General features: G+C 44.1%; 1 protein-coding gene across 3 annotated transcripts in view; it reads left to right on the top strand.

The window, feature by feature from the left end:
• LOC140420938 (connector enhancer of kinase suppressor of ras 2) overlaps nucleotides 1–26,571 on the top strand; it is a 986,283-nt gene that overhangs the window by 557,321 nt on the left and 402,391 nt on the right. For all 3 annotated transcript variants that reach the window (XM_072505113.1, XM_072505112.1, XM_072505114.1), the window contains exons 9-11: nucleotides 16,111–16,257; nucleotides 21,938–22,071; nucleotides 22,525–22,736. In XM_072505113.1, the coding sequence (XP_072361214.1) occupies nucleotides 16,111–16,257; nucleotides 21,938–22,071; nucleotides 22,525–22,736 (493 nt within the window). The remainder of the gene's footprint in view (nucleotides 1–16,110; nucleotides 16,258–21,937; nucleotides 22,072–22,524; nucleotides 22,737–26,571) is intronic.

Here is a 26,571-nt window from a genome sequence, read left to right as displayed (position 1 = left end):
GCTCCATAGAAAGTTCCAGAATGACAGAATTTTGCAGTACAGAAGGAGACCATTCCACGCATTGTGCCTGAGCTGACTAATTGTTTGAGCTATTCAATCAGTCCCACTTAAGTATATTTTACACCATTTCTATTTGGCTAATTGGGTGGTTGACATCAGGGTCCAGGACGGTCAGTAAATCCACCCCCGAGACACCTAAAAAGCCCATGGTAAATAAATGACGGTGATGGCAAAACAGGAAAAAGTTGCCCCTATGTGAAGGAGTCAGAATCCGTGAGGAGCTACTCCTCCAATCACAGTTTCCCTCTCTCCCACTGTCGTTGCACCTCACAGAACCAATGATTGGAGGAGCAACAAGTCCGGGAGGGAGCAAACCTGTGATTGGAGGATCAGCGAGTGTGGGAAGAGCAGCGAGTGCAGGAGAGAAGAAACCTGGAATTGGAGGGCTCAGTAAGAAGTCTTACAACACCAGGTTGAAGCCCAACAAGTTGGTTTGGAATCACTAGCTTTTGGAGCATAGCGTCTTCATCAGGTGACCAAACAAACCTGTTGGACTTTAACCTGGTGTTGTAAGTGAGTTCTCCCAGTGAGCCAGAGAAGACAGAACCAAGAGTGAGTTTGGGAATTTTAATCTAGGTGGGAATTCGAAGCTGGGTGGGGAGGAAGTGCTTTTTATCCCTGGTAAGTGACTGATAAGTAGTTTTTCTGTTTTCTTTTTCTTTTCATTGGTATATTTATTTATTTTTTCCTTCGTTTTATATATATATATATATTTATTTATTTATTTTGGGGAAATTGTAATTGTTGAAGTTAACCGAAGGTTTAAGACATGGCAGGAGATCTCAGATCCGTGTCATGCTCCTCGTGTGCGATGTGGGAGCTCAGGGACACATCCACTGTCCCTGGCTCCTTCACGTGCAAGAAGTATGTCCAATTGTAGCTCCTGTTAGACCGCTTGACGGCTCTGGAGCTGCGGATGGACTCACTTTGGAGCATCCGCGATGCTGAGGAAGTCGTGGATAGCACGTTTAGCAAGTTGATCACACCGCAGGTGAAAGGTACTGAGGGAGATAGAAAATGGGTGACCAAAAGACAGAGCAAGAGTAGGAAGGCAGTGCAGGTGTCCTCTGTGGTCATCTCCCTGCAGAACAGATATGCCGTTTTGGATACTGTTGAGGGGGATGGCTCACCAGGGGAAGGCAGAAGCAGCCAGGTTCATGGCACCGTGGCTGGCTCTGCTGCGCAGCTGGGCAGGAAGAAGAATGGCAGGGCTATAGTGATAGGGGACTCAATTGTAAGGGGAATAGTCAGGCGGTTCTACAGACGTAATCGAGACTCCAGGATGGTATGTTGCCTCCCTGGTGCAAGGGTCAAGGATGTCTCGGAGTGGCTGCAAGACATTCTGGGGGGAGAGGGTGAACAGTCAGCTGTCGTGGTGCACATAGGCACCAACGATATAGGTAATAAAACGGGACGAGGTCCTACAAGCTGAATCCAGGGAGTTAGGAGTTAAACTAAAAAGTAGGACCTCAAAGTTAGTAATCTCAGGATTGCTACCAGTGCCACGAGCTAGTCAGAGTAGGAATGTCAGGATAGATAGGATGAATGTGTGGCTCGAGAGATGGTGCAAGAGGGAGGGATTCAAATTCCTGGGGCATTGGAACCGGTTCTGGGGGTGGTGGGACCAGTACAAACCGGACGGTCTGCACCTGGGCAGGACTGGAACCGATGTTTGCTAGAGCTGCTGGGGAGAGTTTAAACTAATGTGGCAGGGGGATGAGAACCGAAGCAGGAAGTTGGAAGATAGTTAAACAGGGACAGAAACAAAAGGCAGTAAGGGGAAAAGTGTAAGGCAGAGAAGCCATAGTCAAAAATCAAAAAGAGCGACAGTACAAGGTACAGTGATTGAGGGGAGCTCAGTGAATAGGACCAGGAATACTAAAAGGAATAAAACGGGAAGTGAAAACATTAATGGTAAGTGACGCGGCAGGTTGTTACATGAAGATATGGGTTCAACGACAAGGAAAATTAGGAGAAAGGTTAAGAGGAAATATAACTTAGGAGAGGTTACTGATTGAGGTGTTAAGATTCAGAACAGAGGTAAAAAAAGCCAACATGTTTGTACTTTACCTGAATGCTCGTAGTATTCGGAATAAGGTAAGTGAGTTGATGGCGCAAATCATCGTGAATGACTATGATTTAGTGGCCATTACTGAAACATGGTTAAAGGATGGTCACAACTGTGAGTTAAATATCCGAAGGTATCAAACTATTCGGAAGGACAGAGTGGATGGTAAGGAAGGTGGTGTAGCTCTGTTATTTAAGGATGACATCCGGGCAACAGTAAGGGATGACATCGGTGCTATGGAGGATAATGTTGAATCCATTTGGGTGAAAATCAGGAATAGTAAGGCGAAAAAGTCACTGATAGGAGTAGTCTATAGGCCACCAAATAGTAACATTATGGTGGGGCAGGCAATAAACAAAGAAATAACTGATGCATGTAGAAATGGTACAGCAGTTATCATGGGGGATTTTAATCTACATGTCGATTGGTTCAACCAGGTCGGTCAAGGCAGCCTTGAGGAGGAGATTATAGAATGTATCCGCGATAGTTTCCTAGAACAGTATGTAATGGAACCTACGAGGGAACAAGCAGTCCTAGATCTGGTCCTGTGTAATGAGACAGGATTGATTCAGGATCTCATAGTTAGGGATCCTCTCGGAAGGAGCGATCACAATATGGTGGAATTTAAAATACAGATGGAGGGTGAGAAGGTAAAATCAAGCACTACTGTTTTGTGCTTAAACAAAGGAGATTACAATGGGATGAGAGAAGAACTAGCTAAGGTAGACTCAGAGCAAAGACTTGATGGTGAATCAGTTGAGGAACAATGGAGAACCTGCCAAACGATTTTTCACAGTGCTCAGCAAAGGTTTATACCAACAAAAAGGAAGGACGGTAGAAAGAGGGAAAATCGACCGTGGATATATAAGGAAATAAGGGAGAGTATCAAATTGAAGGAAAAAGCATACAAAGTAGCAAAGATTAGTGGGAGACTAGAGGACTTGGAAATCTTTAGGGGGCAACAGAAAGCTACTAAAAAAGCTATAAAGAAGAGTAAGATAGATTATGAGAGTAAATTTGCTCAGAATATAAAAACAGATAGCAAAAGTTTCTACAAATATATAAAACAAAAAAGAGTGGCTAAGGTAAATATTGGTCCTTTAGAGGATGAGAAGGGAGATTTAATAATGGGAGATGAGGAAATGGCTGAGGAACTGAACAGGCTTTTTGGGTCGGTCTTCACAGTGGAAGACACAAATAACATGCCAGTGACTAATGGAAATGAGGCTGTGACAGGTGAGGACCTTGAGAGGATTGTTATCACCAAGGAGGTAGTGATGGGCAAGCTAATGGGGCTAAAGGTGGACAAGTCTCCTGGCCCTGATGGAATGCATCCCAGAGTGCTAAAAGAGATGTCTAGGGAAATTGCAAATGCACTAGTGATAATTTACCAAAATTCACTGGTCTCTGGGGTGGTCCCGGCGGATTGGAAATTAGCAAACGTGACACCACTGTTTAAAAAAGGAGGTAGGCAGAAATCGGGTAATTATAGGCCAGTGAGCTTAACTTCGGTAGTAGGGAAGATGCTGGAATCTATCATCAAGGAAGAAATAGCGAGGCATCTGGATGGAAATTGTCCCATTGGGCAGATGCAGCATGGGTTCATAAAGGGCAGGTCGTGCCTAACTAATTTTGTGGAATTTTTTGAGGACATTACCAGTGCGGTAGATACCGGGGAGCCAATGGATGTGGTATATCTGGATTTCCAGAAAGCCTTTGACAAGGTGCCACACAAAAGGTTGCTGCATAAGATAAAGATGCATGTAATTAAGGGGAAAGTAGTAGCATGGATAGAGGATTGGTTAATTAATAGAAAGCAAAGAGTGGGGATTAATGGGTGTTTCTTTGGTTGGCAATCAGTAGCTAGTGGTGTTCCTCAGGCATCAGTGTTTGGCCCACAACTGTTCACAATTTACATAGATGATTTGGAGTTGGGGACCAAGGGCAATGTGTCCAAGTTTGCAGTCGACACTAAGATAAGTGGTAAAGCAAAAAGTGCAGAGGATACTGGAAGTCTGCAGGGAGATTTGGATAGGCAAAGTGAATGGGCTAGGGTCTGGCAGATGGAATATAGTGTTGACAAATGTGAGGTTATCCATTTTGGTAGGAATAACAGCAAAAGGGATTATTATTTAAATGATAAAATATTAAAACATGCTGCTGTGCAGAGAGACCTGGGTGTGCTAGTGCATGAGTCGCAAAAAGTTTACAGGTGCAACAGGTGATTAAGAAGGTAAATGGAATTTTGTCCTTCATTGCTAGAGGGATGCAGTTTAAGACGAGGGAGGTTATGCTGCAATTGTATAAGGTGTTAGTGAGGCCACACCTGGAGTATTGTGTTCAGTTTTGGTCTCCTTACTTGAGAAAGGACGTATTGGCACTGGAGGGTGTGCAGAGGAGATTCACTAGGTTAATCCCAGAGCTGAAGGGGTTGGATTACGAGGAGAGGTTGAGTAGACTGGGACTGTACTCGTTGGAATTTAGAAGGATGAGAGGGACTCTTATAGAAACATATAAAATTATGAAGCGAATAGATAGGATAGATGCGGGCAGGTTGCTTCCACTGGCAGGTGAAAGCAGAACTAGGGGGCATAGCCTCAAAATAAGGGGGAGTAGATTTAGGACTGAGTTTAGGAGGAACTTCTTCACCCAAAGGGTTGTGAATCTATGGAATTCCTTCTCCAGTGAAGCAGTAGAGGCTCCTTCATTAAATGTTTTTAAGATAAAGTTAGATATTTTTTTGAAGAATAAAGGGATTAAGGGTTATGGTGTTCGGGCGGGAAATTGGAGCTGAGTCCACAAAAGATCAGCCATGATCTCATTGAATGGTGGAGCAGGTTCGAGGGGCCAGATGGCCTACTCCTGCTTCTAGTTCTTATGTTCTTATGTAAGACTTCTTACTGTGCCCACCCGAGTCCAACGTCGGCACTGTTGCAAGCATTTCAAAGAGTACATAAATTTGGTTTGAAACTGAACAGAACCAAATGTAGTTTTGGTATTTCGACTCTGAAGTTACTTGGCGACCAGATTTCAGAACATGGTGTGCGACCTAGCAACGACAAGATTGTTGCCATACAACAAAGGAAAGTCCCAGAGGACAAAAAGGCCGTTTTAAGATTTTTAGCTGTTGTGAATTTTCAAGGAAAGTTCATTCCCAACCTCTTGTCCGGAACTACTGCTCTCAGAAATCTCATCAAGAAGTCTACCACATTTGAATGGACTGACAATCATCAAAAGGAATGGCTCGATTTAAAGTCTCAACTGACGACTGCACCTCTTCTGTGGTTCTTTGACCCCGACAGAAAAACAAAAATCTTAACAGATGCAAGTCAGAGTAGAATTGCAGCAGTTCTGATCCCGAAAGGTGACAATTCGTTATGGTTACCAGTTGCCTATGCTTCCAGAGCAACAAGACCGACTGAACAACGGTATGCACAAATAGAGAAGGAATGCTTGGGTTTATTGACATGTGTTCAAAAGTTTCATGATTATGTTCACGGTCTTCCCACCATTACAGTTGAAACTGACCATAGACCACTTGTCCATATCATACAAAAGGATCTAAATGATATGACACCAAGGTTACAGCGAATCTTGATGATATGCTTCGTAGATATGCTTCAGACTTATATACTCCAGGCAAGGACTTGATAATTGCTGATGCATTATAATGTTCCATTAATTCAGAAGAGCAACCTCCTGAATGTATACAGCACATAGAAGCTCAAGTGCAGCTTCGAGCTGAAACTCTTCCTGCATCAGATGTAAAACTGAACCTCATCCCTGAAGAAACCAAGGAGGATTCAATGTTTCAAAGTCATAGACCATCTAAACAATGGTTGGCCAAAAGGGCATTGTTCCAAGTTTAGGAATATACAAGCAGAACAAACAGTTGTGGATGGATTGTTACTTCGACTTGATCGGATAGTAATATCTTTGTCTCTCTGACCCATGATTCTGAACCAGATACAGGAAGGTCACCTTGGCGTTGAAAAATGCAAGAGAAGAACAAGACAAGCTGTGTATTGGCCAGGTATCAACCGAGACATCACTGATATGATACTTGAATGGGTCTTCTTCTGCACTGTATGTTCTATGTTCTATGTCAAAAATTGCAACCTGCACAATGCGCAGAGAAACGAGTACTGCATGCATTGGAGACATCTCCAAGGTCGAAAGTAGGAATTGATTTGTTTCATTGCTATGGTCATGATTATGTGTTACTTTTCATCAAGTTGTTCGATCTAACTTCCAGATCTGTTATAAAAGCTACAAAGGACATTATTGCCAGACATGGTATTCCAAACACTGTAATGTCTGACAATGGACAATTTTGATAGCCATGAATGGTCTAAACTCACCTGAGAATGTAACTTTGCTCACATCACATCAAGTCCGCACTATCCTCAATCAAATGGGAAAGTTGAGAAAGGAGTTCAGATCATGAAGCAACATCTTTACAAAGCTTTTGCTTCTCATGCTGACATGAATCTTGCTTTACTCAACTACAGAGCAACTCAGCTTGCCACGGGTTTATCACCAGCACAATTGTTGATGAACAGGGAGTTAAGGACTACTCTACCGTCCATTACACTACCTGATCCAGATCATCTACCCGTAATAAAGACGATGCAAATTGAGATAAACAATCAACATGCAACTACACAGGAAATACTGCTTCCAGGAGATTAAGTCAGGATCAAAGTACCTGATGGAGGATGGTCTGCCCCTGCAAAGGTTATTTGTCAAGCAGCACCACGCTCCTATGTCATTCATACAGATGAAGGATCAATTGTTCAACATAATCAACGAGCACTTTTGAAAGTCAAAACAGCACAACATCTTTCCAGATCTACAACTCATTGAAAGTATTTTTAACGATACAATGACATCTTTCAAAGTTGGTGGACATTAAAAACTTCTGAGTCTCCTCTTCCTGGTTTAAGAAGGTCAACCAGGAAAAGAAGGAAGCCGGACAGACTCAATTGGTGAATCGTACCTGTTGAACTTTTTGGTTATTGATTTTTCACTACATGTTAAATTCATATATATATATGTCATGTATTGTACCAATATTGTACATTTTTTTCCTTTGTAAGCAGAAAATAAATGTTAAAAAAAGGGAGATGTAATGATATGTATATAGTCAGGTTAGTGAAGGGTTAATTATTACATCTCTGTGTAATTCAAACACTAGAGGGCGTTACCACTTCTCTGTGTATAAATCAGACCCTGAGGGAATTCTGGGTATAGTGTAAGGAGTAGCGGAAGGAGAAAGCCTGGTGTCAGCAATTAGGAGAAGATTAGATTAGACAGAGTTAACACGAGGTTAGATCATAATGTCGTCAGTGATTATTTAGATTATTGCGTACTGCGAGACAGATTCAATATTACTTCATTATTAACTGTCGCTCAGTTGAGTGTGCAAACTTCATTTAATCAATAGTTTTACAATAAATTAGTTTTGTTTCAATCTTTTGATTGGTGGATTCTTTGTCAACAACACATCGGATCATTCTGGAAGAAAAGACAAAGAACACAACATATTACCACAAAGGGTAATATAACAAGAGGTTCTAATCTCTGTCTCATTGAAGTATAGATGATTATGTGAGGAAGTGCAGAACGTGGAAAAAAATCACTGAAATGTGAAGCATATGTGAATTGTACCATTCTTTATCGAATGGTTCGTTTAATCTGTGTATATTCTCCTTATTACATTTAAAGTCAGTATTCTGGTATGTATGGCAGCACTCACTTTAAGCAGAGGTGTTGAAGGGAAAGGAAGGCCTTGTGGCGCAGTAACTGAGCCAGAGGTTCTGGGTTAGAGTCCCACCCCAGGACTTCATGGTCAAGGAAGGTATGTTCGCAACATGGCCAAACAGGTTGAGTGTGTCAACTTGAAAAAATCCTTCCAAATATGCCAATGGCTGGCGGTATGAGCGGGAGAGAATTGCTGGTCAGCCATGCTAGAGGTGGAGAGGTGCCCCTTAAGTTATAAGCCTCTGGAGACAGGCTAGTGACCTGCTCCAGGAAAAACTAGTGATGGAAACAAAGGGATGACTGTCTTGTGCACCGCTAGGTGCGGGAAGAGAAACAAGAAATAATCAGAGAAAGGAACTTGAAACTGGTAGCAACAGCGTGGTAATTTCTTGTAATTAATTTTTATGCAGATGTGGGGTGCATTCCCAATACCCTGTGCCAAATTGATAGAATTTGCACTTGGAAGCAGAGTATGGGATATTCATTTATAATAAGATAACAAAACATATTTTTTCTAGATTCCAAGAAAAGAGCTTTACTTTATATGTATATATTTATATGTATACACAACCATTGGTACTTGTGCTATCTTATCTATCTAAACAAGGAAATGCAAAAAAAAATCAAGGTGAATTTAGAAGGTAATATCATGAGTGACTGCATTACCTAATAAAATAGTCAGTGAGAATGTGAAAGGAGTCGCTGAAAACCAAAAGGTAGCCTCTGAGAAAATCTCAAGAGCCCTGGAAAAATATATTTTGACCCCTGTTTGACACAGGCAAATCAATTGCATTTCTAAGTCAAGTTACTGAGTAACACACACGGATCATAGATCATAGAATTTACAGTGAAGAAGGAGGCCATTTGGTCCATCGAAACTGCACCGGCCCTTGGAAAGAGAACCCTACTGAAGCCCACGCCTATCCCCATAACCCAGTAACCCCACCTAACCTTTTGGCCACTAGGGCAATTTAGCAAGGCCAGTCCACCTAACCTGCACATCTTTGGACTGTGGAAGGAAACCAGAGCACCCGGAGGAAACCCATGCAGAGACGGGGAGAAAGTGCAAACTCCACACAGACAGTCACCTGAGCCCAGAATCGAACTTAGGTCCCTGCAGCTGTGAGGCAGCAGTGCTGAGCACTGTACCAGCGTGCCGCTAACCACTGTGCTGCCCGGTTTTTACCTGCCTGACATGGAGTACCTATGCTCTACCCCCAGTTTGGAGACGCCTTACTTGGCTCGGTCCAGATTTAGGCTTAGGGACTGCACGTGAATGAAATGAAATGAAAATGAAAATCACTTATTGTCACAGTAGGCTTAAAATGAAGTTACTGTGAAAAGCCCCTAGTCGCCACATTCCGGCGCCTGTTCGGGGAGGCTGGTACGGGAATTCAACCGTGCTGCTGGCCTGCCTTGGTCTGCTTTAAAAGCCAGCTCTTTAGCCCAGTGAGCTAAACCAGCCCTGTTTGCGCAGTACTGTTGCACTTTAATCCAAATAGAATTTTTCAACTAAAAGCCCATTCTTATCCCTTTCAGGAATCAATCAGCTCTCCAGCTGTGTGTATTTATTACATTATTTCCACACTATCAGTTTACCTGCACAGAGCACAGATCAAAGCTTATTCCTTATCCAGCAAGCTTGAGCCAGATCAAATCAGCCAAACACTGTAGCACAGGCTTGTTCAAGCTTTATGCCAGGGTGGGGAGGCACAATTCAATATCTGTTTCTCACTCAAGGGGCCGCTGAATTTTCGGAAAAATAAAGGTCGGCGCAACATCACACATTAATTTGTTTTTAAAGATCCGAAAAGAAACGACATGCTGAGCAAAAAAGCCCGCAGAGTAATAAATAAAGATGACGTGTTAGAGTGCAATAGGACGAGAGTGTACATCTCCGGTTCGCTCCCAGTCTCAGGGTTCTCGCTTACTCACCCTCACGCCTTCTCCCCTCTCTCCTGTCTCACACTCCCTCTTACACAGTCTCCAGTCCCTCACCTTCTCACACGTCAGTTGGCCTTGGTTCCCTTGTCATGTGCTCCAGCCTAGAAGCTTGGGCGCCTCTTGCCAGCATCTCGGCTGCTAGACACCCAGTTCCTATATACCGCTGCCAATACAGATAAAAATTGAGCCCATCTGGAATTCTCCAACTCGAGGACTGGGGCTCCCATGATCTGGACTCGTCATACAATCCGCCCCCCCACCTCCTTGGCCCACTAGATCCATGCATCCACCCCACCAATCAAAATAAACAAAGCGGCATAGTACCACAGTGGTTAGCACTGTTACTTTGCATCTCCAGGGTCTCAGGTTCGATTCCCGGCTTGGGTCACTGTCTGTGTGGTGTCTCCCTGTGTCTGCGTGGGTTTCCTCCGGCTGCTCCGGTTTCCTCCCACAAGTCCTGAAAGACCTGCTATTAGATGAATTGGACATTCTGAATTCTCCCTCCGTGTACCCAAACAGGCGCCGGAATGTGGCGACTAGGGGATTTTCACAGTAATTTCATTGCAGTGTTATTGTAAGCCTACTTGTGACACTAATAAAGATTATTATTATAAAAAATTACACTTAAAAACATTTTGGTTAGATCACGCACAGTATCAACTGTCGTAAGCGAGGCTTAGAATAAAGGAGGAAAGAGGAGATGGTGATCCAGATGTTGAGTTTGATTCCTTTGAGGGATTTGATTTCACAAGAATCTTTGTTTAGTGCCTAAATTTATGCAGGATGGAGTTAAAAGATATTTAATCTCATTTGAAAAGATAACTATGAGGTTGAATTTCAGAGGGTTCGGTCAGGTACAGTCATTAATGTGTATGTAAGCTTATCAGAAGAACAACCTGCAGACTACTGTTAGGATACTTTTGTAAAACTTTTGTCTGTTCTGTGTTTCCTTTTTAATTCCTGTCCTGGCTGCCTTTAATCTACAATCGTCTTGCTAGCTGCTGCAAACCAAAAACACCCCTGGTCTAATGGACTAGCCAGGATTTCCCCTTTGGGTTCTGTGGCAGAGTCCCCAATGTCAGTTTGATAGACCTGGCAAGCAGCCAATTGGTGAATCTGAAATTCTGAGCCATTGTCTGCTGTTGCTTGTGATTGGTGGACTCATTCAGAATCTTTTGGATGAAAGGCATATGAAAAACTCCATTTTGTCCTGTGAGAAGAGAGCGATTCAGACAGGAAGCAACTGGAATACACTCTCTCTGCTCTCTCTCTGCCAGGTGATTTAAACACTCCTAGTCAGACCTGTGACGGCATTCCTGTTTAAAAGGCAGGCAATTGTCAGAGCTGTGAAGGGAATCTTCTGGAGTGAAAGATTGCAAGCAATTTCTTGCCAGATCTGTAATACTATAATCCTCTGTCTGAATGGCTGGGAAGAACCCAAACTGAGAACTCTCTTGAAATACAGCCATTGTTTCTGCACAGAGAGCAGCCAATTGGAAAAGGTCTGTGACTGCCCAGGTTTAAAGCTCCAGTAATATCTCAGGGAGACAGAGGCTCCATCTTGTAGTCAGAGGTCAGAATTGCACTGACCTGAATCTCCCGTGTAAAGCTCCATCTGATGGTCAAAGGTCAGAATTGCATCGACTTAAATCTCTTGTATAAATCCATTCCCCAGAGGGTCACATTCGGAGAAGTCCGATGCATACTGAGGCCACAACTGCAGCAGTGAGGATTCATCTCAACCCTTTTCCTTCCATTCCCCTTATTCCATCCCTTTTCCTCATCCCGTAACAGCCTCCCTGAACAGGCGCCGGAATGTGGCGACTAGGGGCTTTTCACAGTAACTTCATTTGAAGGCTACTTGTGACAATAAGCGATTTTCATTTTGTTTCATTTCATGTGTCTGTTTTGTGTGTGTCTGACTGGAGGGAGGATGGGATTTGGGGAATAGGTAGACTAGCAAACCACAGTTCCAATTATTTCCTCTACATGTTCATCTTTTACTCCTGTTCAAATAAACGGTTTGTAGATGTTTCACTTATGAATCTGGAATCTGCAACTCATTGGGAGCAATCAGGGTTTAAAGGTCTCAGGAAAATGCACAAATTATTGGTTAATTCATTTATGTTGGGACTCCGGGGTCTTTGGGACTGGAATTGACCGTACTCTCGCCCAGGGTGCCGTAACACTATCAAACAGTTAAATGGGCAATACTGAATGACTATGCAATTAAAGTTTAGGACCATAAAAAAGAGACCTAGTCAGATACTTGCAGAGTTTGCAAGAGAGAAAGGAACTCTATAGGATTGATAGCCTCGATCACTGAAATCAGAAAAGACTTTTAAAAATGTAAGGTGGAGGGGGGTCCTGGGAGATCGATACAAGTCGCTGAGTCAAAGGTGGGTGAGCAGTAAAGCAAGTCCAGACGACAGAACTTGCAGATTGTCTGTCTGCCAGAGGGAGTTTGTTTCGAGGATGCTGGGGACGGGATGAATGGGATGTATGGGAAGTTGAGGGAGGTGGTACTGGAGTGGGTTGGGGATATGTTCTCGGAGGGGACATTTCCTGGATCAGACAAGCTGAGAGAGAGGTCTGAGCTACCTAAAGTGAGTTTAGGTAGATGCAAGAGTGGTAAGGATAAAGCATAAGTGGAAGGAGGAGTTGAGGATTGGGACTTTGGTGCGAGATGATGCGACAATTAAACTCAACCTCCTCCTGCGCGAGGGTGAGCTTGATTCAGTTCAAAGTAGTGCACCGGGTACACGTGACTCAGGCTAGGATGAATGGGTTCCTCAAGGGAGTAACAGATGGGTGTGAGAAGTGTGGATGGGGGCCGGTGAATCATGCTCACATGTTTTGGGTCTGCGAGAAGTTGAGGGGTTTTTGGGAGATGGTGTTTGACATGATCCAGAATAATGGGGGCCGAGATCAGGCCAGATCCTATGGTAGCAATCTTCAGGGTTTCGGAAGAGCTGGAATACTGGAGGGGAAGGGGGAGAACGTCTTGGCCTTCGACTCTGATTGCCCGGTGAAGGATCCTTTTGAATTGGAGCTCGGATATGCCACCGGAGATGGCGGCGTGGCTGGGTGATTTGTACGACTTTCTCCGGCTAGAGGTGATTTAGTTTACTCCAAGGGGGGTCAGAAGAGGTCTTATAAGTGCGGTGGAGGCTGTTAATGCCTTTATTTGAGGAACCGTTCATCACGGCGGGTGGGGGGGGGGGGGGGGGGGGGGAGGGGAAACGGAGGGATTAAAAGAGGGAAAATTTAACAAACCATTAACTATATTTTGTTGGACATTATATTTTGTTGATATTGTTTGCAATAAAATATCTTTTTTTTAATATTTGTAATTCCAGACTTTTATTGAATTCAAATTCCATCATTTGCCCTAGTGGGATTCAAACCTTGGACCCCAGAGCAATACCCTGAGTCCCTGGATTACCAGTGCAATCTAACAGGGGAAAAAAACACAGTCCGTTCTTTTCTGACCTCAATGGGGAATGTCCCGCCGACACCGTGGCCGCACTATGTCGCATTTCCTGCACTGAGAATCTCTGACGAGTGGAGCTTGACAGTGTAGGAAGAGACCGGAGAAATGGCGCCCTGATCTTTCAACCCTCCGATACGGCCCCGGAACCCCCAATACCCCAACTTACCTGTTGGGGGGTCCTCATGCCCCCTGCACCCCACCTCATACAGGCAAGGCATCCCCGGCCCGCTCTCTGGCATAGGCAAAATGCCACCTGGGCACCTTTGCACTGCTAGTCTGGCACCCTGGCAGTGCCACCTGTGCACTCTAGACGTGTGAGACTGGCACCCAGGTGGTGCTGCCAGGGTGCCCTGGTGGCACTGCCAGGCTGGCAGTGCCAAGGTGCCCAGGTAACATCAGCATGCCAGAGTTCCTCCCTGCCCAGATGCCAATCACCTGGAAGACCGTCCTAAGTGCCGTTCTGTGTAGTCCCCACCTGCTAAACAGCAGCTGGCTGGGGTCTCCTCGGCGAGGCCGGTATTCTCACAGCCGGTTCGTTCTGACGTGGCAGAGTTTAGAGAGCTTTTAAACTCACTTAGTTTAGTGATCTTTTAAACTCTCACAAAATGTTGCAATCTGGATCCTGCCCGCAATGAGCAAGATCCGATCGCAATGTTTTGCGATTTCCCGTTAGATCTCACGAGGCGTAATGACTGTCAGGGATCCTGGAAGAGTCCTCTCCCGGGATCTACAGGTCACGTCCTGGCTCAATTCTGGTGGGACGCGGCTAGTAAATCGTTTTCAATACCACTACATCAGTAGCCGAGGCTAACCCTTGTGGATTTTGATCTCTATGTTTGTGGTCATCCCTTGTCTCTGTTGGAAGATCAGCTCAGATCATTGGAATTGGACCCAAGATCTGGGTAGAGAAGCATACAATATTCTGTGTTTGGGGAATAGAATAGGGGTGGGCTCAGATGTGAGGAGTGGTGGATTTAGGAAGGAGCCAGGAGCACTGATCCATACGGGCAGCAGTAGAGTTGTAGACACAAAGCTGACTGTGAGAAGGAATGGGTGTAGAATGATTGGAGGTTGCAGTGGAGCCTGGGGAAGGGTGGGGGTCATAAACACAATCAATTGGTCTGCTGCATCTGTATATTCATTCCTCACATCAGGCTATCAGAAGTCCAGGGTATGAAGCCTGCTTTTCTTTTGCTGCTGGGGTTGGTCAATACTGTCGTTACGTGTGCAGGGGGAGTGCAAGGCATTGAGCAACTAAAAGGTTCAATGAATATTTATGGAAATGAATGCAGTTTTCTTTTTAAAATGTGTATTAATTGATGACGTTTTGGCAGGTGTTCCAAGGTAGGTTTAGGACAATGGAACCTCTTGTTATGAATTGGAATCAGTCATTGGGACTGAAATAAAGTCTGGAACCAAATTGGTGGTATTACCGTGTTTCTGACTGATTCTTCTGACTGCTTCTTCTGACTTTGGGTTGGTACTTCTTTCTTCGGTTGGATTGTTTGATTGGGCAGTTGCCATTAGGATTTCTTTTGGCTGAGGTTCTCGGATTTGAATGACCGAAGGAAATATTCTTTTTTTTTTCTGATCTGGTTTAAGGAGGGGAAGAAATCCTTTCCTGGTACATTCCTTCACAAAAGAGTTTGCATGATACAGACCGACAATACAAGTTTACCTCATGGATCTGCATAAAAGTCAGATCATATTTTGATGACATATATATGTGTCTATTTAGAAGTAATTAATAGGATTATCCAACAAGAATTTATTTTGAAAACACCACTTAGAATCATAGAATTTACAGTGCAGAAGGAGGCCACTCGGCCCATCGAGTCTGCACCGGCCCTTGGAAAGAGCACCCCATTTAAGGCCACACTTCCATCTTATCCCAGTAACTCCACCTAACCTTTTTGGATACTGAGGGCAATTTAGCACAGCAAATCCACCTTACCTGCACATCTTTGGACTGGGAGGAAACCAGAGCACCCGGAGGAAATCCATACAGACACGGGGAGAACGTGCAGACTCCGCACAGACAGTGACCCAAGCCGGGAATCGAATCAGGGACCCTGGAGCTGTGAAGCAATTGTGCTAACCACTGTGCTACTGTGTTTCAACTTGTTTCAACACACATTTTTTTCAAAACCTTAAAATGGTCATAAAAATTAAATGATTGGATGGAATGAGGGAAATTACAGCAAAGCTCCATGATTCCTTTCCCTCTAAAATTTGTTTTGGCATTTGAAAGACTGCCTTCCTTTCTCCTTTCGGAATGTATGCTTTTTACTTCACAACCCTCCCCAAAACACTTTCAGTGGTCCTTCACACCAAATATGAATGGACTTTCTAACACATGGATCATAAGTTTGATGTCGCTCTGTATGTTATACCTTTTACATTTCGTCTCCCCGTACATCATACGTTTTTCTACCTCATTGAGCTACTTCAAATTGTCAATCTTTTCATCGCTTTCTTTGCAATCTACCCAACAGTATTCAATGTGTGGGAGTGGCATAGGATATGAGAAGCCCAACTCCCAGAATCATCTGAGGACCATGGGCCAAATGGCCTGCGTTACTATAATTATAATGTTTCACACGACTGGTGTTGTTTGGAGATTAAACCTTTACCCTCTTTGCATATTTACATTTACATCAGCGTAAAATACCTTTGCTTTAGTTATTTACATTTTTCTTTGATTCCCATTCAGGTTTTGGTCTGTGCCTCAGACAAGGACATATCTCTTTTTATCTTTCACTCTCTGGGTTCTTGATCCTAGGTGGGGTGGCAGCTGAAGAACCTCGTCAATGCGCTCAGAGAGGATCCCAATGGGGTCATATTGACTTTGAAAAAGCGGCCGCAGAACACGCTCACTTCGGCCCCTGCTCTGCTGAAGAATGTGCGATGGAAACCCTTAGCCCTACAGGTAAACTGAGCCCTCATTAAGTCGCAGTACGATGCCCTCAGATTGAGGCGCTGTCAGCATGACAAATGTGTCCGATAAAAATGCTGAAAACTTCAATTTTAACAAGGATGACTTGTGCACCATGGTAACTAATTACAAAGCTTGCCTGCTTGAATTCTATTTTTAGACCAGATTTTCAGTTTCATTTAAAATGCAGATCAATGGTCATTATATTGAACCTTTCCATTCTAACTGAGCAACTGTATAGCAATAATTTTTCCACACTTTTAATGAATCATGCAATCGAGATAATGTTATATTCCTTTTTTATTAATGATACTTGTTACTGAATGAGATTTCAAATCCAGTCTTGACTGTCTTGGCTACCTTCCTCTGCTGTACTAGAATTCCTTGCTTTTTATGGGTGCCTCAAATTTATTTGGATTACTCTCGATCTTAATGAACGGAGTTAGGTACCATGTTGCTGCATAGTCGAGTGACAGTATAGTAACTAAATCAATTTGATAGCTCATTCATTTCCCTCAGGAAGCAAGCATTTAAAGACTGTCATAAATGAAAAATACTTGCATGCGGATGCTGGAAATGTGAAATAAAAACAGAAAATCTCAGAAACACTCAGCAGGCTTGGCAGCAACCATGGAGAGCGAAACAAAAGGTCGATATGTGACTCATCTTCAGGAAGGTAGAAATATGATGGGTTTTGAGCCGTTGAAAGTGGGGAGGGATCGAAGAATAAAAGGGAAGGTCGAGAATAAAGCAGAGGGCTGGAGAGATTAAATGACAAAAATTTCATAGTGCAAAATGCAACAGCACTGTGGGCGTAGCTGCACCACATGGACTGCAGCAGTTCAAAAAGGCTCACCCCCACCTTCTCAAGGGCAATTAGGGATGGTCAATAGATGTTGGGTAATCCAGGGATGCAGTTTTAATGGTCGAACTCGGATTCTCTCTCCACAGATGCTGCCAGACCTACTGAGTATTTCCAGCACTTTCTGTTTTTATGTCGGGATTGTTGTTTCACTTGAGTTGTAAGCCTAGCAAGAGATTGAGCTCACTGGTGACCTCCTGTGCTTACCGCCCTGCATGGGATCCAAGATAAGCAACAGCTTGATTTTACAAGCTTCATCCTCGTTTGCAAAACCCTTCATGGCCTCACTCTATCTCTGTAATTTCCTCCAAGGTCTCTGCAATCCTACAGTCCTTCTTCTAATTATTCCAATTGAGGGGCAATTTAGCACAGCCAGTCCACCTACCCTGCACATCTTTTTGGGTTGTGGGGGTGAGAATACCCATGGGGAGAATATGCAAACTCCACATGAACAGTGACCCGGGGCCGGGATCGAACCCGGGTCCTCGGCGCTGTGAAGCAGCAGTGCCAACCATTGCGCCACCGTGCCGCCCTAGGTCTCTGCAAACCTCTCCGGGCATCTTAAGCTTCTTTAATTTCTAGCATTCCACCATTGGTCAACCTGTGACATTATTATAAATGTAAAGAACTGTAAGAGTTGATGTAATGTGTAAATCAACCACTAGAGGGGGCTAGATGTGCAACTATATATGCTAAGCCTTGTGGGAGGAGAGGTTGAGGAGAAAGCTAGAGTACAGACTGAAGGAAACTTTTGTGAGGGCCACAAAGAATCCAGCATGAGTTTGTAGAGTCAAAAGAAATAACTTTATTTGCAACTACATATATACAGCAGCAGTAGTAGTACTTCACCACTTCTTCACTCCTCTAGCTGGTACCACACTGGCCAGCTCTATTTATGCAGGTAAAACTGCAAATGATTTCTGCTCCTCATTGGGAGAGCTCATTCTCGGGATACCCAATAGTCCCCAGCCAATAGTATTCAGGCAGGTTATAACAGAAACATAGTGTGAGTGAGAGCAGATCATAGTTAATGTAATAGTGTAGAGAAAGGAGGAAGGAAGTCCCACTTTGGAGAGCTACCAACCAATGTGATTGGCTATCAGCTCTCCAGTCCATCTAAACAAAGCACTGCAGTGGCCGAAGGAGGTACTGCAGCAACGTGCCTGGGATTAAGCGTCAGAACATGGCCAGGTAAGTGGTAGGGGTCCCAGGGACAATAGGGGACAAGTGGGAGAGTGGGGGGGCACGTTGCAAAGGGAATGATTGGGTTATCAGGTGATGGGCCAGGTTGGGAGAGGGAGATTCAGATCTATCCGTTCTTTGAGGGAACGACCCACCCCCCTCCCCCTGCCACTCCCCAGTCAGAAGGGAGCTTCTAATGGAGGCAACCATGCCTACATTCACGACCAATATCAGAGATGCTACATTTTTCTAGTTCCCGCTAGAGTTGCCAGCCTGGGCAGGAAAATGTCCTTAAGTGGCCCCTTAAAATCATTAATTGATGCAAGGGCAGGCTTCCCGTCCGAGGTCCTGCATGCATCCGTCACCATAAAATCGATCCAGATTGGTGTGTTCATGATTCCGCAGGGAATCCCATCCACGCTCCCACCCCATTCACCTCAAAACCTGCTGGTGTGGGAGGAAATTTTACTCTCCAGCATGCCTTGCAGTACTTTCTCAGGCCCCACAATTGTCAACAGGATAAACCGTTTTTTTTCTTCAAAATAAAACCCAGGTATTAATTAAACAGAAAAAGATTAACTGGTGAGTTGATACAGCAATGTAAGATACTCACTTAATCCCAATATTACTGGGGGCTGGTTTAGCTCAATTGGCTGGGCAGCTGGTTCATGATGCAGAGGAAAGCCGAGACCATGGGTTCAATGCCTGTACCATGAAGGTTATTCATGAAGGCCCTGTCTTCTCAACCTTGCCATTCACTTGAGGTGTGATGATCCTTAGGTTAAATCACCACCAGTCATCTCTCCCCCTCAAAAGGGAAAAGCAGCCTTTGATCATTTAGGGCTTCTTGAAACAAATGTAATTTAGTAAACTGGCTATAAGCATCTTTGTATTTTTTAGCTAATGACTTAAATGGCTAATGACTTTAAAAAAACTTACTTGGTAAAACTTAGATACATTTTGTTTTTATTGACCTAAACCATGACCATCAGCATTACTATAGAGCTGAGTGAGGCACAAGCGTAAATCATCTGTATGTGGAAATGGCTATTGGAAAACTGAGTAGTTGAACAGGTCCAACAAAGGTATTATACATTGGAATCAATAGGGTAGTGCCTGTTTTACAATAATGGACAAAAGAATGCCACACCAACACTTAACACTAATCTGCTCCTATTACCCGACACTCAGTTCTAGGCTTTGTTTCCAAGAACAACTACAACTAATGGTGATCTTTAAATAACGACTGACAGACAAACAAGTCGATATATTTTACAACCTGCCTAATTACTATTCAATGGATTGTTCTGATTAGAACCGTGAGCGTTTCCTATAATAATTGGGTTCAAGCAGATGTTTTCCAATACGGGGGCAGCACGGTGGCACAGTGGTTAGCACTGCTGCCTCACGGCGCCGAGTTCTCAGGTTCGATCCCGCTTCTGGGTCACTGTCCGTGTGGAGTTCGCACATTCTCCTGTGTTTGCGTAGGTTTGTCCCCACAACCCAAAGATGTGCAGGGTAGGTGGATTGACCACGTTAAATTGCCCCTTAATTGGAAAAAATACAAATGAAACTTCTAAATATAATCAATGTCCAATATTTGATGGAATTGAATGAATTACTTATAATACATTTCGACGGAGCATACTGCTAGTTGTGATGTTTATGATTCTTCCCAGATTTGTTTGAACGGGATTTATCATCAGGGGTGTTGGTCAAGCATCTGTTGCCCAGGACAGTGGCTTTCAATCACGGGGAAGTGTCAAAATGACACCAAGCTGGCTGACATGTTCTAGCGCCAACCTCACTCAATTGGTTACAGTCTTTGTCGCTGCATTTAAGATTGTGGGTTGCCCGTTCCTTCTATTGCCATTTATTTATTTATCTTTTACACCCCCCCCCCCCCCCCAATCTCCCCCCCCGCCCCCTATTGTTCCTGTTGTCATACGTCCTCTCATTTCTCTTCTCTCGGGTATTGTACTCTCTCGAATCCCTTCCCCAACTTCTTATTGCTTCACGAACTTCTAATCCTGCTGCCATCAGGCTTGACTCCCTCTCAAACAGGTTCACAACTCCCCTCTGTCCTCTCAATGCATCCTCCAAAAGAGCCAACTGAGGCGCTCGTCGATGCCTCATCAGGTGCTGCACCGATAACTGCTCGATCAGACTTGGGACATTGCCCCAAAGCCCCCTCCTGTACCTCATCTACATGCTGCTTGGTGGCACCACCCCCCCCCCCCCCCACCCCCAATTCAGCTCAAAGTATCAATTTTCACATGTTCACTAATGATACCAGCTTCACTTCTCCAGCCTGAATAAACTATTATGCATCCCTTCTCCTTTCCAAATGTCTGTGGTTAAACCAGACTATTGGCAACTTTGGTGTCACACTTGCTCCTGAGTTGTGTCTCCAACCACACATCCACACCAGACCCCCTTACGCCACCTCTGTAATATTGCCCACCTGTGCTCCTCCCTCAGCTCATCTCTTGTTGAAGTTCACAGCTATGCCATTGTTACTTCTAGAGCTAACTATTCCAATGCATTTCTGGCTGACCTGTCCTGTTTTGTTTCCCTTCTGTGAACTCGAGGTCATCCTCAACTCTGCTGCCTGTATTCATTCCCCCATCAACTCTGTGTTTACTGACTGACATTCTATCCCAATCAAGCAACATTCCTAATTTTTGAATTCTCACCCTTATTTTCAAATCCACACATGACTGCACCCATCCCCGTCTTTGTAATTTTACCTAGTATTCTCTTGCATGGTTCAGGGTCAATTTTTGTTTTGTAACATTCCTGTTATGTACCTTAGGACTTTTTGCTACCTTAGCAACAACAGCAAGTTGTTGTTCATGTTCAAACCCCATCCCAGGGTTTGAGAACATATTATGAGCTGATACTTAAGGACTGAAAAAATAGCAACTTTCATGGTGGAAATTAAACAACGTTAAATCCTTCTTAACGTGAACAAGAACATCTTGTTTGTTTCATAGAATCATAGAATCCCTACAGTGCAGAAGGAGGCAATTCGGCCCATCGAATCTGCACCGATCCTCCGAAAGAGGACACTAACCTCGACCCACTCCCCTGCCCTACCACCGTAATCCCGTAACCTCACCTAACCTTTGGACAAGGGGCAATTTAGCATGGCCAATCCACCTGACCTGCATATCATGGGAGGAAACCGGAGCACCCGGAGGAAACCCCCAAAAGACATGGGGAGAACGTGCAATCACCACACAGTCACACCAGGTCGGAATCGAACCCGGGTCCCTGGCACTGTGAGGCAGCAGTGTGTTGAAAGTGTTTGCAGCCTCAATGACAATCTGTTCAGCTGCGTTGTGAACTCCTTTTCTGTGACCGTCAAGTCCTGAGTGGGTCTTGAACCTGGGATCATCTGACTTAGAGATGGGAGTCCAGGACCATCGTGTGGTGCTATTCAAAGAAGAAAAAGGGAATCTTCATCATGTTCTGCTCAACATTCCTTCCTGAGTCACCACCACCAATGATTGACTGATGGGTCTGACTTTTTTTCAACACATGGCAGTGACAGATGCTCATTGCCATTGTAGAAGACTGACTAATTTGTCTCTGGCACTAATCCTTTCTCATTTTCATCTTCTCCAGCCAGTTATTCCTACAAGTCCGACAAGCAGCTCCACAACACCAACCAGCACCATTGGTATATCCTCAAAGTATGACAGTTCCACACTTCATGACGTCTTTATTCTATCTCCCCTTTCTGGAATCTACAGTCCCAGGTAAGCCTTTAAATGGAGAATTCCTGCTCCAACTTAAACGCAATCATCATGACCATTAGCATCGGCTGAAAATGCCAACTTACAGTCCTTTCAACTTACTGTTGCTGATATATGTACCATTTATGTGTCACTGAAGTTAAAATGCTAGCATATTGTTGTTGTGGTGTTTCTAGCTTCTGCATACTTAGATTGATTATTGAACATGTACCTGTTTTCTTTTTGCCTTGAGAATCTAGACTTCACAATGCACAAAGAACATTAACATTTTTTCAAAGAGTTTCAAGCAAATCATCCTTGCATTCTGCAAGGACGACTTTCCAAACAAGCTTCCATTTGAGAGCCGTCAAATTTGCCTTCAAAGGATTGGCAATGATACCCATAGCAGAAAGGCAACATGCTTTGAAGCCTTGGGACTAATGGTTGTTTCTCGCCCTCTTTATTTTCTGGCTCTAGGGATGAATTGGGGATAATGCCTTGTGACGACATTGGCAAGTATGGGATGGCAAAGTCTGGGATGAAAGGTCCTGAATCTTCCAGCTACTTTCTGGATCACGAAAGTGGGAAATATTACACATTAATGGAAGGAGAAGGCCTACCCATGAGTTCTGAATACGAGAGAGGGAGAGCAACTGGTATCCGGAGAAGGGAGAAAACGCCAACTCATGGTTGGTATCTGTCTTGTGTTTTAGAATATTTCACTTTTGCTTTAAATCGCTTGTTTCTTTCTGGTTGAATGTCACTTAGCATCTGCTCTGTCTTTTGGAGGTGGCACAGAATGGTGAAGTGGATAGTTTAAAAAAGATAAAAATATCTTCAAAAAATTGCAACTGTTACCGTCCTCATAACTTATTATTACTCAGCTCAACCTGTGACTACAGACTTTTTGGCAATGTAAATGTTTGCCCCAAATTCCTGTGTAGAAAAATATACTCCTTGGTGAAGAGCACTGGAATGTTTGGAGAAAGCACATACAGACAAATTGTCATAATGAAGGAAACAAGGCAACCAATTTGCACACAACGAACAGCTGTGTGATAATGACCAGTTAATCTGTTTTTAAATGATGTAGAGCAAATGATAGGTACTTGCCAAGACATTGGGGATAATTCCCCTTCTAATTTTTGAAATTGTGCCAAGGGATTTTAAAATCCCTTTTGGAGAGCTTGAGAGGCCTCACTTTCACACCTCCGGCTGAAAGGTGGCATCATCGAAAGCGCCTCACTCACTTATCGCTACGATGGAGTGTCAGCCTGGGATTTTTGTGCTGAAGTCTCCAGAGTAGGACTTGAACCTATAATCTCCTAACTCAGCGACGAGTGTGCCACCAACCCGTTTTTCATTTATTCAGTCATGGGATGTGAGCAACAGTGGCAATGCAGAGCATTTATTGCCCATCCCTAAGTGCCCTTGAGAAGGTGGGGGCTAGATGCTTTGGTGGCTTGCTAGGCCGTTTCGCAGGGCTGTTGGGAGTCAACTACATTGATGTGCATCTGGTGCCACATAGGGCTGGATACTATGGTCCCCTGCTCCAGTGAGTTTGAAGCTGAGTTTTGGGAGGGGCGAGAGGTTTGGTCTTGTAAAAGCCAGCAGATGGCCTTACCGCCACGTACCTGCCCACCCTCAACCTGTCGGAAATTTTATGGCAGGGTAGGCGTCAAGTGGCCAGCCCATAGTTGGGCCTAGTGAGGTCCTTATATGGTCACCCAGCCATCGTCATGATTTTACCCATGGCTGTGGGAGGCCTACCCCAGTTTTAGTTGTGTGGGCTGGTGTTGGGCAAATAGGATAGAACGTATCCAAAGATGTGCAGGTTAGGTGGATTGGCCATGCTAAATTGCCCTTAGTGTCCAAAATTGCCCTCAGTGTTGGGTGGGGCTACTGTGTTATGGGGATAGGATGGAGGTGTGGACCTTGGGTAGGGTGCTCTTTCCAAGAGCCGGTGCAGACTCAATGGGCCGAATGGACTCCTTCTGCACTGTAATTTCTATGATTTTCTATGAACCTCCTTTGTGGGCACTGTCCAATGCAGTGGCATCTAAACAGCCAAAATGCTCAGGCTTCATGTCAGTATTTGGACTGCACAGAACTAAACTTAACTTCTCCAACAGTGTTGGTTGTGAACTCTATGCAGCTCCAGGTATAGCTCTAGAGATTAAAGATTGGATTTTCCTGTCTCAAGTTGGGACAAATGAAAACAGCGCAGAAGAAAAAGGTCCCTGCAGTCTGGCACCTTGTTCCCTATTCTTCTGATTTTTTTTCCTGAGGACCAAAGGTTGTGTGGGGGGGTGGGTTGGGGGGGGGGGGATTTGGCAGGAAAGTAAAGTCACCCGTCTCATTAATTAGGGGTGTTGAGGTCATTAGGAAACTCGCTAAGAGCTGGTCTTTTGATCTCCCGATATTTCCGTGGAACAGCCGACTGTTTGGAGCTCCCTGTAGCTGACCTGCTGCAACTGGGAGGGAACAGGGTTGGCAGAGCTGAAACGGTTTTATGTGATGCAAAATTGGTGAGAATTTGGACATAAAAGCTACAGAGCAGCAATGCAATTTTAATAACCCAACATTTCCCTATCCTATCCCGGGTCCCAGCTCTGCCCTGACCACCTCGAAGATGAAGACCTTCTCGATTTTCCAAGACCACCTACAGATGGCAGCCACAGCGGTGGATGCTGATTTGGGCCAGAACGTGGTGTCCTGCCTCTATTCCCGCCCTCTCGGCCAATGATCATGACAGACTGGTCTCGAAGGTCATTTAGCCCCTACTCCATGCAAATCAGGTTTCTCAACAGACCGAAGACGAAGGCAGCAACGCAGTGTAGATATTGTCCCGTTTGGGAATTGGACTCGAAATGTTAACTCTGGGAGGAATAATACGGTCACATGCCGTTCGCTGGCGGAGGGATTCTATCTTCCTGCCGATTGTCAATGGGATTTCTCATTGTAACCACCCAATACCGTCGCAAAACCCGCTTGGGAGGGGGGTGCTGCCGGTGGGAAAATTGAATGGCAACGACCGGAGAATCCCGGCCTCTGTCTCTCTCTTCACAGATGTTGTCAGACCTGCTGAGGTTTTCCTGCATTTCCACTTTTTAATTCAAATTTCCGACATCTGTAGGATTCTGCTTTTATAAACACATTAATTGAAATATGATAGGTCAAATTTTGTTTTCATCCCTAGATGCTTTCCTATTGTCACATTGTTCGAATGTCATAATCCTGAAAAACTGCCAGTAGTTTTAGATCACAACCTCCTTTCAATCATTACCCCTTTCTTTTTATTTCCTCTCAGAGTTGCCGTAGCTTTTATCATTATTTAAAAAGAAGCTCTCTGTTCCCCAGTTGAAGTGTGGTCTTTCAGATAAGACAATAAACTGAGGCCGCTTCTTCCTTCATGGATGAATAGAAACACTCCGGTGGCACAATTTTGAAGACTGGAATTGCTGAAGCAGATTTTCTGGTCATTATCTCTTTTGTTGTTCACCACTTTTCTTATATTACAACAGTCGCTACACATAAAAGATGCTTAACTTTTTGAATTGTATCCACTGCCTCCTGCAAGATCCCCTCCCACCAAAGTTCCCTTGAATCATCCATCTCACATTTGACCCCATGGGGAGTTTCTGATTATCCACAACACCACTAAGACCTGGCTATATCCACCTGTGTAACATTGCCCAACTCCATCCCTGCCTTAGCTCATCTGCTGCTGAAATTTTAATTCATACCACAAGAGATTATCCTCATGCACTCCTGGCAGGCACCTTCTACGCTTTGTAATCTTGAGGTAATCCAAAACACTTGTGTTTGCTGACCTGCATCGGCTTTTGATTAGGCCCAAGCCACGATATTAACATTCTTACCTTTCTTTTCAAATCTCATCATGGCCTCACCCTCCCTATCTCCATAACCTCCTCCAACCCCTTATGAGAGACCTGCATTCCTCTAATTTCAGCCTCTTGAAAGCCCTCAATTTTAAATACCGCACTGTTGGCGGCCAGGCCTTCAGCTGCCTCGGGCCTAAGCTCTGCAATACTCTCCATAGTACTCTCTACCTCTCTTTCTTCCTTTAAGATTTTAAGATGCTCTTTTACCCAGCTTTTGGCCATCTGCCCTGATATCTCATTATGTGGTGCAGTGCCAATTTTTTCTTCATAATTTGCCTTTTTTGTTACATTAAAGGTGCAATATAAATGCAAGTTGTTGTAGCGTTCAGTTGCTCTGCTGTTTGTCCTCTCCCCAACACAACCTTTTGAATCCACGTTTTGTTTAATTTGAAATATTTGTCCATCATACTTCAAATTAAAAACAAACATACAGATAGTCACAGGCATTAACCTAGTATATTTCCCTCATGACTCTGAGATGTTTTGTTTGCAATCTATTACACTGTGCCATTGTAGGACTCCATTTCTGCGGAATTGCTGAATCGCAAGTTGTTCTATTTTTCATTGAAAGAAATAACATAATTTTAAACCACGTTTGAAAGAACAAATAAGCCAATTT

Source organism: Scyliorhinus torazame, chromosome 5, assembly GCF_047496885.1.
Source record: "Scyliorhinus torazame isolate Kashiwa2021f chromosome 5, sScyTor2.1, whole genome shotgun sequence".
NCBI lineage: Eukaryota > Metazoa > Chordata > Chondrichthyes > Carcharhiniformes > Scyliorhinidae > Scyliorhinus > Scyliorhinus torazame.
This window is presented reverse-complemented; position numbering and strand designations above follow the sequence as displayed.